Here is an 18,729-nt window from a genome sequence, read left to right as displayed (position 1 = left end):
CATTAATTTAACCACACTGAAGGAAATGGGGAAGAAAATAACTAAACTAAGTCACTTTGGAAAAGGGTATTTTGACTACATATTGTAATACTAAAGACCAAAAAACCCAGTATAGAGCAGTATTATACTCTCATAAATTTATTTTTCACAAAATATGGGTTTGCAATTCTGAAACTACTTGATGTGTATACTAGGATCGAAAAATGAGTAAACATACTGTGTTATGATAACGAAATCCAGGCTTCACTCTGCCAAGAAAGAAGTTACAAATGAGGAAGAGAAGGCTACACTGAACCCTGTGGTGTTCGGCTATAATGAGAAATCTCACTATGGATGAATATACACAGAATAAATACAGATGTGCAGTATGAATGCTGTGTTAGTATGCATACATATATTTCCTAGTTCCATCTGCACAGAGGGTCTAGAAGCAATAACTCTCCAGTAGCAGTGGGCATACCTAGTAGCCAGACCTTGGTTTCCAAATGTCATTCTCAAATAAAAGGAACCAGGAATCCTTGGAGAAATGGTTAATTCTAAGGCTGTGGCAGGAAAAATGCAACATGGACTTGAACATCTTGTGGTGCCAGAAAGTAAGGAAATGCTCAAGAAATGATGGGAGTATGTCAAAAGGACACAGAAGGCAACTTAAGGATGCTACCAATAGTCAAATCTAAACAACTTAAAAACAAATAATGAAAGTAATGGATTATAAAATAAAATAAATATCTACAAGTCCACACTGATATAAATAAATAAATGGGAGACAAAGGACAACTCTTCCTTATAGTAGAATTCCTATTAATAAATGTAGAAGGAATGATGCGAATACCAATTTACCATTAGGTAAACACCACGGTAATAATTTTTGAAAGCAAGAACCATTGATGCATACTAAAATTAATGGGCAAAAGTATGATGAGAAATAGGATATTTATAAAGTCTCAAAATATCTACTCACAAGATACTTAACAATTTTTAGAGGAAAAAACAGTTATCTTACAGTGGAGAAACCTGGCAGACAGCACCTTAACCAAGTGATCAAGGTTATATCACAAGTAGTAAGACATATTAACATAATGTACCCCCTGATAAAACGCACTGAGGATATAATATCACTATGATATTCTTGCTCAAAATGCATAACCTTCAAATCTAATCGTAAGAACACATCAGGCAAACACAAATTGAGGGTCATTCTACAAAACAGCTGATTAGTACCTTTCAAAAGTGTCAAGACCATGAAAGATAAGGAAAGATGAAGGAGCTGTCACAGATCAGAGGAGACTAAGGAGTCATGACTTCTAAATAGAATGTGAGATCCTGGATTGGATCCAGGATCAGAAAAAGAATATTTGTAGGAAACTGAAAGCATATGAATATGGTCTGTAGATTAGTTAAGAATATTGTATCAATGTTAATTTCCTGGTTTCGATAATTATACTATGGTTATATAAGATGTTAACATTAAGAACAGTTGGGTGAAGGGTACACTGGAACTCTGTGATTTTTACAATTTTTTTTTTTTTTTTTTGAGACAGAGTCTCACTCTGTTGCCCAGGCTAGAGTGAGTGCCGTGGCGTCAGTCTAGCTCACAGCAACCTCAAACTCCTGAGCTCAAGCGATCCTCCTGTCTCAGCCTCCCGAATAGCTGGGACTACAGGCATGCGCCACCATGCCCGGCTAATTTTTGTATATATATATTTTAGTTGTCCATATAATTTCTTTCTATTTTTAGTAGAGATGGGGTCTCACTCTTGCTCAGGCTGGTCTCGAACTCCTGAGCTCAAATGATCCGCCCACCTCGGCCTCCCAGAGTGCTAGGATTACAGGCGTGAGCCACCACGCCCGGCCCGATTTTTACAATTTTTTAAAAGTTTATAAAATTAATTTTTTATAATGATATAAAATACTTAAAACGGTTCCAAAATCAAATACACAAAATGGAAAAACTACCTTCTCTCCCTGTCACTTACGACCTGTTCCCTAGCTCCCTCTATACGTAACCATTTAAAAAAAAGGTTTTTTTTTTTTGTTTGTTTTAGTTTTATCCTTGGTGGGAGAGGGGAAGAGAAAGACAGATACAAAGACACATAGTCTTCATATAAATGCTAGCATACTATATAGCCTTTTTCCACCTTATTTTTTTCTCCACTTGACAATATATCCAGGAGATGATTCCATAGCAACATATAGAGATATTCCTCATTTTTTTTCCCAAAGCCGAATACACTATAGTTTATTCAATCAGTCTTCTATTGCTGGATAATTGAGTGCTTGGTCTTTAGCTATTAAAATTAGTTGCTGGGCTTTCTTTCAGTTATCTTTAGTGGTAGCAAATCTCTATTACTGGGAGAAAATTTGATGGGTAACTCTGACGAACAAAGGAAATGATCAAGGTAAATATGGTTTACGGGACCTTCAAAGCAGTAACAATATGTGGCCATTAAGTACTGACACAGATTTTTTTTTTTCTGGCTCACATGGTATTGAGGGTAAATTACAAGAGTGAGATGAAAAGTTCTGGGGAAAGGTCTAATGGAGGAGTGCTGCAGATACCACTAACTGCCTTCATGGCACCCACTTCCCCCTTTCTTGCCTACTACCAGAACCCTGACTCTTGTACAGGGCAGTAACGTGTACCTGAAACCGCTTCTAGCCTCCCAGGGGAGGCAAGCTAATAGTCCTGAACAACAAGGTGTAGCACCGTCCACTGGGGATAACTGCCAAAGTTCTGCTTTCCTGTAAAAAGCAACATGTCTGCCTTCCTTAGTTTTTCTGTCTGGGGTGAAACCAAGAGGATGGAAACCACGCACATTGCAGATGGTAGAGCAGAAAGACAGAAGGAACATGGACTCTGATGATACTACAAAGCTACCTCACTAGTCCTGGACTTCCTACCTCCGGACTTCTCGTTAACTGAGACAAACAATCCCCTGTTTGGGAGAGCAGGGCCACAAGCTGCTAAATTACACCAGGATAAACATGTTCTCTCCCAATATGACTTACCTGAACAGCAAGGTAAGTCTTGTCACATTAAGAGACTCGTGATTTTACAGTCACATCTCAAACTATTCCTTATTTTCCTAATAGAACTCACCAAAAAAAAAAAAAAAAAAAAAAAAAATGAAGTAGAGAAAGAAACATGCAGAACTAGCACAGGAACTGAGATGAAGTCCAAAGGAGGTGCATCAGCAAAGGTATACGTGGAAACCTCTGGAGTAAAACACAATTGGGCAGTGGCGCTACAACCCCCAGAAAAGCTATAGAGCCCTAATGCTCCCCTGCATGATTTGTAGGCTCACAGATTGTTCTTTACTTTTTAATACATTTGAGGTGAACAAAGGCCAAAGAGAAACAAGTAATGATGTTTAGACCAAAAAAAAAAAAAAAAACAAAAACAACTCAAAAAACAGGTACAGAGCCCAGTGTACCTGCAATGGCAAGAAAGGCAGCATGGCTTAGTTGCCCAGTGACAGACTGCAAACTCATTCTGGCCTTCAATATACTATTGTTAGTCCCAAGTCCAGAACTTAGCAAAACCTCATACTACACATCTTTATAGTCACATAAAAATTAAATGGGTGGTACAAAAACCCAAACACAAGGTTCCTTCCTCTTTTGACCCCTATACTACTTTTCCAAATCATTAGCACTATTATATTTAAAAAGTATACTTTCTTTAACATTTTAAATTACTTGTTCTTTAATGAAAATCTGAATAATAAGAGAAGTTAAAGAAAAATCTATAGTCTCACCCAAACTCAACTGCTTTTAACATTTTCTACACACAAGCACTTTTTCAAGCCCAGGGATTTTACATTTCTCCTAGCATGCTCAAAGTCTGCAGCTGCAGGCTGCCAATCACGAAGAGGAACCAGGGCTGTCTATGCAGTATGAACCAGGGAGCACTAGCAAACTGCCCTTCTTCACTAATCTTCTTGTAGGCCTATGGTTCAATCGGTAATTTTCAGCTCCAGATTTATACCTTGGGGTAAAGTATCACCCCCTCTTAAAAAGGAAACATCTTTGGGAAATACCACACACATCTTCCCATTGCACTCTGCTTCTACTGTGTGATTCTGTTTATCAGGTCAAACCAAAGTGTGGAGTCCTTTTGTTATCCAGTGCCTAGCATGGTGTCCAGGGCTCAGATAAACCAGTCAAGAGCTGGCTGAGAACAAGGAGAGATGAAGTCCTAGCATGGGAAAGGGGTGCTTTTGGGCAGCAGAAAGAAGGGAGCTGAAAAGAGAGGACACTGAAATGAGAGGCAGGTAAGTACTCAAAAGTACTCTATTTGGGACTGGTGCTATAAAATAAATAAATACCTGTCCCATCCTGCACTTTAGGTGTGTCACCTATGCTCGTTCCCACTCTATATGGTCATACTCTTTGTTCTGTCTGGAACATTCTTCCTCCTTATCTCATAATTTAAGATATTCTTCATCATTTAGGCTCAAAAGTCATCTTAAAGAAGCCTTCCCATACCACTCTACCTAACTCAGGGCACCCAACTCCCAGCATTCTTATCTCCTTATTCTATTTTATTTTCTTTGTAGTAAGTATTACTAATTATCTTACTTAATTTTCTTCATTTATTGTCTGCCAACTCCACTGAAATGAAAGCTCCATGAGAGCAGAAACTGTTGGTCTAGCTCATTGGTAGGTCTCCAGTACTTTAAAAAATGCCTGTCATATCCTAGTGTTTAATAAATATTCATTAAACAGATGGACTACACAACAGAGCATTTGTGCATACAATTACAAATTCTTATTTTCTTATAGTGAAGAAAAGCAAACCCAACAGATGTAATTCTCCAAGCTCCAGGCATATATACTGTCAAGAAATAGGAGGTGCTAGCAATTCGGTGGTAGCAGAGGAAGCAGTATGTGGTCCAGCTCCTCTCCTTCCCGGAGCAGAGTGGCAGCCTCTTGGAGTCTGCTTCCAGTGACTGTGAAAGGGGCTCTGACTCCTCAGGCTACACTCCCTCCTCCCTTCCAAAATCCTGCAGACAGACAACAGCTGCATTACCCTTTGACTGTGCTCTCAGCCAGGACATCTGCTCCCAGGCTTCCTACGTTCTGCCTTCAGGGACCTTACCAACAGGAAGGACCTGGAACTGTGCTGGACCTATCACTGTTACCTTGAACTCTGCTCAACCCTAAGGAACTCTTGACTCCAGGTGCAAAAAGCTCCGAGAACAGGAAGCAGAGATATCATGAAGCAATGGAAGAAGAAGGTGCTTGTGGTCTCTGACGGGGGCATGATACCATGCTATTCCCAAGAGGCCTGCCTCTGCCCTCAGGGCTAGCAGCAATATTGGCTTCCTCCTAATGAGAAGAAAGAAGTGAAGCCAGTTTTTCATTACTCTTTTTCCTTCTCAGGCTATTGTCATCACCCTTTGCCTTTTTTTTTTAACCTCAGATATTACAGGAAACCCAGACAACACCTGCTGCTGATGAAGTGATTCAGGACTGAATCACAGCTTGTATCGTCTAAATGAAGGTGAGAAAAGGTGAGAAATGATACCCTTGAATTTTTTACAGATGTGGATGATAATACAAACACATTCAAGGTTTGAGAGAGGATGGGGCATTCACCTGCCATTTCTAGATAAGATCTCCCCATTAGGGGGTTCTAAAAATTGGTTTCCGTTTCATAGTCCAGATAAAATGATAGTATCGTTGAGATCCTTATTCCTAAGAAGTACTCAGTTCCTATCCTGGATCCTAATAAATTTGTGCCTTCACTTTTGTAGAAAGGAGAAAGAGGAAGATGTTGGAAGGAAAAGTGATGGTCCCAGGGTCCCAGTCTCCAGACTCTCCCTGGAATAAATATTTTATATTTAAAGCCCTTGGGTGCAAGGGCAAACACCAAGGGGAGTGGGAGTGTGTGTGTGCAGTCCCCAGCCCTCTTGCTGTCTTCCCCATCATGCCAAGCAAGCAAGAACCTTGCTCCATCTCTGCAGGAGAGCTGGAACTTGGACCTTCCTCTATCATATCTTCTTTACCACCAATCCCACTCTCCAATAACTTGTCCTAATATTACTCCGTATGTCCCAATTATTTCATTTCTACCCAGTTTGGTTAGACATTTTTAAAAATCAAGGATAATTCCCTCTGACTTATGTTAACTCCCTAATTCAGTAAGTTTTTGCTACATACTCTGTATGAGCTCCCACCTTGGATCACCTATAGTGCTGCTTTTCTTTGAATCTTCATTCAGGCTGAGCATTGAGGAAATTCAGAAACTGACTCAGCACACTAAAAAAAATCCGCACTATCCAATTTCTATTTGGACTTCACTGTTATTTCTTAATTCACCTCTTACCAGTTCCCCAGCAGTGGACATTAAAAACAGCTATTCCAAAGCCTCTCCCTTCTCCCAGACCCTAATTCTGGACAGCTCCACCCACCTTCTCTGGTTGCTACACATACAAATCAGTCACCTCAGATGACTCTCCCTTCTCCATCAGGTTTGAACATCTTCTTGCTTTTTCCATTTCTTGGCATTGCACCTATTAAACTGGTAATGTTTAGACTTCACCCAGGTGAAGTATGGTGATTCAAAAATCTCTACTTCTGGCTGTGATCTGCCTCCAAATGCCAGCCACATGCTTCCGATTTCCCTCCTGGATGTCCCTCCAGCTAACATGGCCTCAAACTGGCCACTCAACTTTGGGCTTCTGTGCCATCACTCTCCCAGGTACCATGCTTCACAGTCAGGTGAGCACCACAAAGAAGCAGAGAATTTTACAGTTGTTAAGCACTTAAGATGATTATCTGTTTTGGGATTGGCAAACATCTGTAAAGGTCCTGATAGTAAATGTTTTAGGTTTTGTTGGCTTTGAGATCTCTGTTGCAACTATTCAAGTCTGCCATTGTAACATGAAAGCAACCACAGATAAACACATATACAAATGGGTATGACTGCATTCCAGTAAAACTATTTTAAAAATCAGGCAGCAGCTGAAAAGGCAAGTTTTCCACCCCCTAACCTATATCATTAACCTAATTAGGTTCTTGATATTGAGCTGCTCATATATTAGTTTTTGTTTATTATTTAGTGTTGAGTATATGTTACTCCTTTAACACTTGGTTATTCATTTTATCTAGCAACTCTCTTTTGATCCAAACATCTCTTCACCAGTAGAAAGAACTGATGGTGAGCTATTTATTAGCACTGGTTTTCTTTGAAGGTAGATGTTGAACATAGTTTGCTTTATAATGATTTACCATGATGTTTTTCCTGAGTTTGAGCCAACTGTCACCAATTTAATAATTTAAAGCACTGGTTTTCAACTCATAGACTGCTTTATTCAAACAAAAAAGTTTGTTTGGAAACTCATTAAGTGAAAAAGACAAAGTAGAATGACTCTATGGCAGTGGGTGCCTAGGGAAGAAGCCCAGATAACATCAGCTTAGCTCTCTCTTCCCTGCAGACCTTCTCTTGCAGTATCCTCTAGAGCAGCCTCCTCCCCAACCTTTTTGGCACCAGGGACTGGTTTCAGGGAAGGTAATTTTTCCACAGACAAGGGTGGTGGGGGCTGGTTTGGGGATGATTCAAGTGCATTGCATTTATTGTGCAGTCAAACCTCTCTGCTAATGATAATCTGTATTTGCAGCCGCTCCCCAGCACTAGCATCACCACCTCAGCTCCACCGTAGATCATCAGGCATCAGATTCTCATAAGGAGCACACAACCTAGATCCGTTGCATGTGCAGTTTTCAGTAGGGTTCCCACTTCTATGAGAATCTAATGCTGCTGCTGATCTGACAGGAGGCGGAGCTTATGCAGTGATGTGAGCGATGGGAGGCGGCTGTAAATACAGGTGAAGCTTTGCTTGCTCGCCCACTGCTCACCTCCTGCTGTGTGGCCTGGTTCCTAACAGGCCACAGTCTGGTACTGGTCTGCAGCCCAGAGGCTGGGGACCACAGCTCTAGAGTACCTCTTAAATCTTGCCAAACAGTGGCCTCTAAATTTCTTTTGATCAATCACCAGTATTATGAAAAAGGTTTTGAGCCACCCACCTATCCTTCCCACAACATACTCACAATTCTAGTGTTAGTAAATATCCCAAGATATATACAATATATACTTAGGATGAAGTTCATCATTAATGATAATGGACATAAATCTATATTCTATTACATATAGTCTTCTAGACAAGTTAGAATCTTTTTGGCTGACTTACTGTCCAATCTGGTTAGAATGCCATTGTTTTTACACTGAAACAGGATTGATGAAGAACTCTAAACCAGACTCTGCCATTTTCTTGTTGTTTGTTTATACTTGCTTTTAAAAAATGTATTAACTCCAGTCTTTGCAGTAATCTTTTAAAGCCACCGGTTATTTTGTTTGGTTAAGACTAGAAAACAGAATCCACAAAGCCACTTAACTGGACACATATAAACTCTAACATTCTGCATTATATGGCAAGCATATGACCTGGTGAGGGTGCCCATCACCCCTGCCATACCATGGAACTTTCCCACTCGTTTGGGTTAACTCATTTACTGTTCATATGACATATATGACATAGGACCATCTAACAAGAAAACCAGGTGAAAATGCCAGAATCAATCTATGCATCAAGAATTAGAGAATTAGTCAAGCTTAGTATCTTTCTTTATATCTGATAGTAAATAGTAGTTCTATTCTGTACTTGGAGGCTACCACTGTGAAACATCATTTGATTTAAAGCAAAAGGAAAGAACCACTCTCTGATTGGTGGGAAAGGTCGACATTTACTTTTCATTTGGTTTCACTCCCCTGACCAAAGCCCTAAGCCTGTCATCCAGCTGACACCATAGCATGGAGCACGGCAGACGCTCTATAGCCATGCCAGGCCCTGTCGTGATGTTCTGGGATGCAGGGGCAGCTAAGGTAAAGAGCAATCATCCTAATGGTTACCTGCAAGTCATTTTGTGGGTTCCAGTCAGAATCAAATATGATGCAGGTATCAGCAGCTGTGAGATTGATCCCCAGGCCTCCCGCTCTGGTGCACAGAAGAAAGACAAAGCGGTCTGAGTCTGGCTTACAGAACCGGTCGATGGCTGCCTGGCGCAGGTTTCCCCGTACTCGCCCATCAATTCGCTCATAGGTGTATCTGAGGGGACCCAAATGAACGAAAGCCCAGGCGTTAATCATGACTTCAATGGAGAACAGCAAACAATGCAGGAAGCTGTTGACCGACAGCCTTACACCCCTCACTTCTAAATTTGGTCCAAATGACAGTCTAGAAGGAATCCCGCCCCCTACATATGTAGCAGAGTAGACACTTAAAACTGCACTGCAACATGTCTCCCATCTCAAAACAAAAAACAAAACAAAAAAACCAGCTGCAAACTAAGAAGGACTAGAAGAATTACAAACATAAAATATTGATCCCCACTGCCCAAGCTACTTATTCTCAAGTAATTCCCAGTTTATACTTGCACTAAATCTAATCATAAGACCAGGAAAAACAAATAAAAGCCATAAACATCTACTTTGAGTAGTGCTCATAACAAGAACTTGGAGTTAACACCTGTCTCCAGCTGCTTTGCGGTAAACTGGAAATGGTAGAAGACTATATTGTGAGGCTGTCCTTTTATGCCTGGGCAGGTCATTTCTAGCCTAACAAGCTCCTCAAAGCTTTAGAGGTACACAGCAAAACCCCCAAGTTTATAGCTGAAACCAGGGTCTCCTGGGCAGTATTTTGCCAAGCAAGTAGCGATAAATCACAGTTAAGGTTTTTGAGGTAGGGGTGGGGGTAGAATCTGACGAATATTTAGGGGAAAGTAATGTAAGGAGGTAAAGCTGAATATCATTAAGAAGGCATATACCTGTGTAGAAAGTTAAGATCGGGGGTGGAATGCATGGTGTAGGTAAGGGTAAAAACACAGAGAGTAAGAAATGAAACTGTTATGGGAACACAGTACTACTGCTACCCAGAGAGAAAGTGCAGAAGGGGCCTTTGTGATGGAGATCATGTAATTAACACAGAAGTAAGATAGAGCAGCATTCTGGAAAGCTGGTGGGAGTCTTACTCTTTTCTTCTTCACCCCTTGGCAACAAATGAATTAACTAGGGGGATGTTACTCTGGGCCCAATTTTAACCACAAGCAAGAACTGGCTGGTGAAGTAAAAGTAATAGGAACTTTGTGAGAAAAGGACAAAGTCATCCTAAACCCAACAAATGGCCAAGACTGTGGATCCTGGCAAAAATCTTATCAGTAGCCTGGGATTTGGGAAATCAGATGTCTAAAACTAATGATAAATAACTGACAGGAGAATAAGTATAGACACTCTAGGGGTAGAGGACTCTGTGGGGATGGCTTTAGAAAACTACATTTGGCAATACATTCCTGACTTCCTTGAAGAAAAGTCACGTATAGAAACCACCCAAGGAAATACACATGAAGAAATCTGACCAACTCAGACTTATAAGCGACATGTACATAGAAAGAAACAAATCTGGAAATACTGTCTTCCTTTTACAAAGCAACAATGCAACCATACCTGGAATTAAGGGTGTAGTTTTTTGGTTTGTTCTTCTTCTTTTTATTATAATACACCCAAGAATAATACATGGGAACTGTAGTAGCAAATGCAATGGGTGGAGCTGATAAGACTGTCATGAAGACAAACCAAAAAGATTTGTGTCATAACATAAAAGCGAAGGGTTAATGCCTGAAATTCTATAGATATCACTATTTGTAATAACCATAATATTAGTAGCAAGTTCTTAAGTGTCAGTTCTGTGCCGGATACTGTACACACACTTGATATGCATCATCACATTTAATCCTCACAATAATCCTGTGAGGTAGATTCTACTATCATCCCCATTTTATACTTGGGGAAACTTCAAAACAAAACAGAAACCGATACAAGCAAAATATCTTGCTCAGTCGCCAAGCTGGTGAGTGAGTTGAACCCACATCCATTTGACTTATGGCTTTCACATTGTACCCTACATTTCAATGCCACAGGGCAGAAATCTCTAAAAACTTACAGAGACATTAAAGATACAAATGCAACACTTGTTAACTTTGGAAACTCCTTACTCCAACAGAAGGTGGAAACAGAAACTGTAAGTGAGTAATCAAAATGATTTTGATAAACCAACGCTCCAAGTCAGATCTGAAGTGAGCTACTCATAGGTTAACAACCTATGCGATTCAAGGGAAGCAGCACAGGGTGTGGAGTCAGAGACAGGGTTGAGATTCAATTAAAGAACAGCCGCTGCCACCCCAACCCAACCACCACACACATGAATGCTGTGGGAACAGAGGGCTCGATGCTCCTCAACAAGACATCCCTAGTCCCCAGAAGGGAGCTAGATACCCACAGATCAGAGTGAGGATGGGAATTAGCATGGCCTTAAGGGGGAGGAGAAATCAACAAAACGTGATAATATATATAGCTTGGCCATCACATTAGGGAAAAAAAAATACCCATAAAATTAGGAAACAGTATTTTGCCCACTATGATGTAATAACTTTTAGAATTTGTGCAGTATAGTTGGAACAATTTTTCTCATTTCTATCACTTGTTTAGTTTTGAGGGAGTGCTCTCAAAGAATGGAAAACTAAAATAAAATCAAATTCTTTGAGCTCTTTTAAATCATCCCCCACACCCCCCTCACTTCTGAACCAGATCCCTGGCTATGCCCTAATTCCTGGATGAGAGTCTGGCATGAAATTAAACGGGAACAAAACCAGATGGACAGCTGGAGAGGCAAACAGGCTTAAGAACAAAGAAAACCTTGAGGGCTAGTAAGTCTGAATGAAGAAATCAGACATAATAAAATTTTCCACACTAAATTTCAGCACAGCAATTAACCCTCTACGACAACTGTATTTTGAACGAGATCCCTGGGAGCTGATGTGGCCCATTGAACTATGAATCTGAGTCACTGTCAAATACCGAACAAGAAGCAGGTGGCACTTTGGAAAAGCCTCTGTGAGACTGGCCGAGAGGGAAGAGCAGTGACACATTTTTGGCACGAGAAATGTTGACCTTAGAAGGCCTGAAGGGAAATGAACAACTGCCTCGTCTTCCAGCAATAATCAGCTGGAACACATAAAGAGTTTTAAAATCCCATTCACAACAGCCACAAACACGTGAAATATTTAGGATTAAATTCAATAATAAATATGCAGGATTGGTAGTAACACGAAGAGGCCATGCTTTGTTCACCACTATGTTTGTAACACCTTCGGAGGTTCTAGCACAAAGTAGACCCTGTATAGATTTATTGAGTCGATGGTGTACATAAAAGACCTGAGTAAGTGTGGTGAATAGCATGTTCCTCAATTTTGTAAAGATGTCAGTCTACCCTACTTAAGGTGTAAAGGCCAATAAAAATCCCAACAAATGGATATATGGATATATAGATATGTAAATGTATATATACATACATTTTTCTGGAGTGAGGGGCTATAGTACTCAGAGATAGGTTTAAAGAATAATTCTGAAGTTCATCTGGAATAATATATCAGCAAAAGAATGAAAGCACCGATCGAAAGAATAGAAAGGCTAGACACATACCCAGCATGTATAAAAAGATGGACTATTTTGGTAAACACAAAATTAGAAAATCAGACATATTTGTAAAGAAAAGAAAATCAGACTTCCATTATATGCTATTTACCAAAATTACAGAAGGACTGAAGACTGAAATGAAAAAAGAAAATCAAAGAAATCCAGCCAAAGATTATTAATTAACACGCACATTTAATTCTTTGTTCTCCCCAAACTTTTACTAAAGGGACAGTAAAAGGACTTTTTTAAAAAAAACATAATCCTCTCCCCAAATCAATAAAGCTGGAAAGCAGGCTAAGTGGTATTTGATCTGAAGAAAGCAGAATCTCAGGCAAGACACACCTAACTTAACACTGGAGACTTCCCGAAGGGATGAGACACTGATAACACTCAGGTATCCCTCAAAGTGGGGATGTAGAGTCTAAAAACAGGGGAACTGCTGGAATATTTGTTGAAGTATCAGTTAGCCTCTAGATCACCCACCCTGGCCTTGAAAAGGGTTAAATAAAGGATTTTGATCCTTTCTACTCAGAGAAATACAAACCACAGTTACAAGCAGACAGACCTTAATGAAAACAGGAAAGAGAAACAGACATATTGAGACCCCTCACTCTTTCTCACCTGCCCCCATCAACTCTGAGTATAGTTAAGTTTCCACCCTCTAGGCAGGAAAGAGGAAGAGAAACAAGACCCCAGAATACTGACATTGGAGGGTCCCAGTGAAACGGTACAGCCAGACGAAAAGTACTCACACGTGGAGAGTGAAAGCCACAGTCCACAAGCCTCGCTTACAAATCCAGAGTTTCTAATCAGCCACACGGTGCTCCCCACTCATTTGATCGCTTAGCCAACAGACTGGAAGAAAGCCTCTGCCTGGTCTGAAACACAGGGCCTCTGCTTCTGGAACAAGTCCTAACACACCAATGTGCCAGCAAGTAACAATCACAGGGTGTGAACAAAATATAAAAAACAAAACACCTGAGCAGCAAAACCTACCTGAGGGCACTGGAGCGTTAACAAAAGCAGGCAGATGTTGGAGAGGAAGAGAAACGTGGTTTCGGCTGAGCAGAGGCCACATTATGGTGTCAGAGGTGCAGGTCAGCTATAGCTCTGATAAAAAGCTGCTATCTTTCTGACAGGCATTCAGGGAAGGACCTGGGGCAACTATGTTACCCAGGAAGTAGAAAGATGGGGAACCACAAATTCTTGGTACAAACTCTACCAAAGTCTCCGGTTGACAAGTGCCTTACACTTGCTTGGAGCAGACTGCAAGTTGTCTGAACTGAGATGAAAGCTGCCACCTTCCAGAGATGTTGACAGAGTTTGCACTTCGAGTCTAACCTAGTTAACTGCCTCCAAATAAAAACCATCAACATCTCAGAGCAATATAACAGAATCCTAAATCTCTACAACATAATATTCACAATGTCTAGAAAAAACTCAAAATCACATGACACATGAAGAAACTAGAAAATGAGACTTCTTCTCAAGGGAAAACACAATTAACAGATGTCAAACCTGTGACATTATAATTCAGACAAGAACTTTAAAGCAGTTATTATAATTACGCTCGATGAAGTAAAGGAATGTAAGTGATGTATAAAAAGATAGGCAATCTCACCAGAGAAACAAAACATTAATAAACAAAGAATCAAATGGAAATCTTAGAACTAAAAAATACACTCTCTAAAAGAAAGCTGTGTGTGGGCTTAGTAAGCACAATGGAGATAATAGAGAAATGAGTCGGTGAACTTGAAGACAGAGAAATTAAACTAAGAGAGAGAAAAAGGATTAAAACAAAAAAAGAACAGAGAGCCCATGGACTTATGGGATTATATCTAAAGGTCAAATACACAGGTAAATGGAGTCTTACAAAAACAAAACAAACAAACAAAAAAAAAAACAAGAGAATGGGGCAAAAATTAAAAAGAAATTGAAGAAATAATAATCAAAAGCTTCCCAAATTTGATAAAAGACATTTACAAATTTAAGAGGCTCAGTAACCAGGATGAATTACAGTTTTCACAATCAAACTGTTGAAAACCAAAAATTAAACAAAAATCTTAAAAGCAGAAAGAATAAATCAACAAATTACATACAGGGGAACAACAATTTGAATGACTGCAGAACTTTTCATCAGAAACCATGGGGGCCAGAGCACAGTGGAATAGCACTTTAAAGTGCTAAAATGAAAAAAAAAAAAAAAAAAGCTAACCTAAAATTCTCACATGAAAGATACATTAAAAAATGAAAGAAAAAAATACGACTTGGAGAAAGCAGACACAGATTAAAAAAATTCTATCATGATAAACCTTGGAAAGACAAGAGAAAACACTGTATCGATGAAATAACTGGTGCTGTAAAAACTGAAAAATTACAAAACAAAAAGTTCTGGAAAATTAAAAATATAATTATAGAACAAAACCCTAGAGGTTCAGAGTTGGAACATCAGTAAAGGAATTCTACCAGAAGGCACAGGAAAGATAATGAGATAAAAAATAGAGAAAAGGAAAAATTAGGTGTTTAGTCCAGGTCTGACATACAAATAAATGAAAACAGAAAAAAAAAGAAATAATGAAAGATAAAGAAAATTCCCTGAAACTAAAAGTCACTTAAATTTCAGATGATAAAGATCTATTAATATTTAGTAACCAGTACAAGAAAGCAGTTCATTGTAAAATTTCGTAAGACAGGGGTCAAGGAGAAAATAAAACTTCTAAAAAGAGAAAACGTATCACATACACAGAGACCAGGAATCTAAAGGGCTTTGAACTACTCAACAGCAAGCCTAGAAGCTGAAAGACAGTGGAGTAACACTCTCAAAACTCTGTGGAGAAATGATTTCTAACCTAGAATCTCAAATACAGCCAAACTGTTACTGAAGAATGAGGGTAGACTAAAAACATTTTCAGGCATTGTCTCGAAATTTACCTATCATCTATCCTTTCTCAGGAGCTACCAGAAGAGGTGCTCCAACATGGAATCCACCACCAAGACTTGATTGTAAAAACAAACTTGTCAGCTTGATGAAAGAAGGCATACCACAGATGACAACTGTGTACCAGATGGGGAGAGGAACAGGTAAGGAGGTCTCAGGAGATCTGGCCCTAATAAAAGCAGACTGATGTGTTGGAAAATAACGAGAGAAGATTTAGACAACCAGGGTAACGTTTGCAGCTGAATTATAACAAGAATATAGAAAAATAAGCAATCAAAAAGATAATTTTTAGTTCAGAGAATATAAAAATTGGGCAAGAATGAAACTTAAACAGCGTATTGCATGGCTGCACTGTAATTCAGCAGTGTCATTCAGTCATAATAAACAATGACTATTACTCTATCCCAAAGTATTTTGTGGCATGCTCGAAAGACGGGAGGACAGGAAGTTGCATATATGGTGGTTATGAGGGGCAGTGAAAGAAGGCTAAATACTCATCTTTCACAGTCAGAACAGATATTACCTAAAACTAAAAATATCAAGAAATTATAACTAATAACATTATTTAGATATAGCTATAAATACCAAAAGAAATAGCATAAAGAGTTGAAAGTAATTGCTTCTGGGGGGTGGGAAACTGGGAAAGGGGAAGAGTGAATTAGGAAATGCAATTTTTCATAAGTCTAATACAATGACTATTTAAATTTTATTTTGAGAAAAATAAAAACTAAATTAAAAAGAGAAAAGTAATGACAATAGTAAGGCCAGAAGAACACTCCTGGAAGCAGTGAAGAAACTATCAAAGAATGAAAAGAAAATACTTCAGAATATTTACATGATATGGCTGAAGGGTGGAAGCAGAATTTTAAAGCATATTAATTTACTTATTTAAGCTTAAGTTTAAGCATAAATAAGGATTTAGGCTTAAAGTTGTTTTAAGACAAAGATTTGACTATTATAAAATTTAGAACATTTAAAAGCAAAATAAACAAAAACTCGCATCCATAAACAAAATTAAAAGGCAAAACAACATTGAGGAAAATATTTGCAACATATTCTCAAGTAAACAATTTTTATAAATTTATAAATGAAGAGTCAAAGAGCGACAGAAAATGGAGGAAGAAAATGAATAAGCAATCCACAAAAAGAAACATAAATATCTAATAAATATGAAAAAATATTCATCTTTGTTAGTAATCAAAAAAAAAATTAAAATAAGAGACCATAATTTTGGCTTACTGAATTATCAAGATTAAAGAAGCAAAACAATATTCATCAAAATATGAAAAAAGCATTTTCATATGGTGTTGAAAGACATATAAATAAAACACTTAACTAGAGAAGGTGTTTGGGAAATAGTTTATGCATCAAATGTTTTCAAAAATGGACATCAGAATTTATCCTAAGGAAATAATTGAAAACATTCTCAATGACTATAAAGGGATATTCATTATAGTCCCTTAAAATGATGAAAAATTGGAAACCTATGAGACAGAATATCATGCAGATTATCAAAATTTTATAGAAAAATAATAAAGGAAAAAGTTTCATAATATATTAAATATGAGCTACAAAGTATAATGTAGAATATTATCACAATTCAAACAAATACATAAACAATAAAGCTAAACATATGAGGGCTGTCTGGAAAGTAACTAGCCATGTAATACGAAAAATATATTAACAATGGCTGGATATTTTCCAGACAGCCCTTGTATGTATGCAGAAAGAAAGGAGACTGAAAAGACAAACCCCAAGCATGAATGAGAAGTTGTGCATGTGGTGGTGTAATGTGTTTCTGTATTTTCAAGAAAAAACTTGTGTATGAACACAAAATGAGCAATAAACAATAAAGGAAAAAGGATAAAAAGGATAACAGACTTACCAAAAGTCTGTTAAATACATTGTTACTCATTTTGGGAGATTCTTTTTAAAAAGTCTGCAAACTAATAGTTGTACATATTTTGAAAAGCAATATATTTATAAGAAGCAAGTGCTCTGGCAATGGGGTGCTAATCTATAGTGAATTTATAAACTACAAAAGTGCTTTATCAGTTTTGATTTATTCCTGTAACACAAGACTCAAGAATTCTTTACACATACATCTCTATTATAGAGCTCTGAGGAATTCTTTCATTGCCTAACCAGACTCTTTTGAATTATTTATGTAACATTAAATGTCAGCATACCCATAGTTAAATTTGTCATTTCCTTTAATATTCTTTCTATAAAATACATGTGATGTGTAAGGGGAAACAGAATCTTTTTTTTTTTTTTTTGAGACAGAGTCTCACTCTGTTGCCCAGGTTAGAGTGCTGTGGCATCAGCCCAGCTCACAGCAACCTCAAACTCCTGGGCTCAAGCAATCCTTCTGCCTCAGCCTCCCAAGTAGCTGGTACTACAGGAATGTGCCACCATGCCTGGCTAATTTTTTCTATATATTTTTAGTTGTCCAGCTAATTTCTTTCTATTTTTTTAGAAGAGACGGGGTCTCGCTCTTGCTCAGGCTGGTTTTGAACTCCTGAGCTCAAACGATCCACCCCCCTTGGCCTCCCAGAGTGCTAGGATTACAGGCGTGAGCCACCGTGCCCGGCCGGCAAACAGAATCTTAAAGAATAAGAACATCTGTTAAGACACCTGAGATTTGCTATGAAAACACAGATTTTCTTTAAACTTAGCAATGCCTGGGCTACTAGTTTCTATAATCTTGATAAGTCTTTCATCATTAAGAGTAAATTTTTAAAAACTCATTTATAAGCTTTAGATCACTGATGTATCATAATGACTGAAAATCTAAGGTACTGGGTATAATGTAACAAATGTAGTTCCCACACAGAATCCAAATAACCCACATAACACCAGACTTTTCACCTGCATGAGTAATAGAATTTAGGATATAAGGAATTATCGGAATATGAACAAGAAAATAAATAGGGATGCCATAATTAGTGTATCACAAAACTTAGAGGGCTCTGAGAAAGGACGTAAAATATCCCTAAATTCTTTCTCTGTGAGTTGCCAGCTTATGCTCTTTTAGAAACTGGATACAGTGATATTTCCAGGACATATCTCTCTCATCATTATAAAGCAACAAAAAGGTAAATACATTATTTTCTTAACCCTTTGTAAGGCTATTTGAACTGTTTCCTCCAACCAAAGTGAATATAAATAAACATATAGGATTTTTTTTTTAAACAAAGCAAGGACTCTACGTTACAGGCTCTGAAATTCACTCCAGACAGTTAAACTTGAGTATACT

At 38.4% G+C, this 18,729-nt stretch overlaps 1 protein-coding gene across 4 annotated transcripts in view; it reads right to left on the bottom strand.

The window, feature by feature from the left end:
• The window catches only part of CHD6 (chromodomain helicase DNA binding protein 6), a 199,453-nt gene that overhangs the window by 58,390 nt on the left and 122,334 nt on the right, over positions 1 to 18,729 (bottom strand). For all 4 annotated transcript variants that reach the window (XM_069496135.1, XM_069496137.1, XM_069496138.1 and 1 more), the window contains one exon: positions 8,915 to 9,110. In XM_069496135.1, coding sequence (XP_069352236.1) covers positions 8,915 to 9,110 — 196 coding nt within the window. The remainder of the gene's footprint in view (positions 1 to 8,914; positions 9,111 to 18,729) is intronic.

The sequence above is a fragment of the Eulemur rufifrons genome, chromosome 20, assembly GCF_041146395.1.
Source record: "Eulemur rufifrons isolate Redbay chromosome 20, OSU_ERuf_1, whole genome shotgun sequence".
Classification (NCBI taxonomy): Eukaryota; Metazoa; Chordata; class Mammalia; order Primates; family Lemuridae; genus Eulemur; species Eulemur rufifrons.
This window is presented reverse-complemented; position numbering and strand designations above follow the sequence as displayed.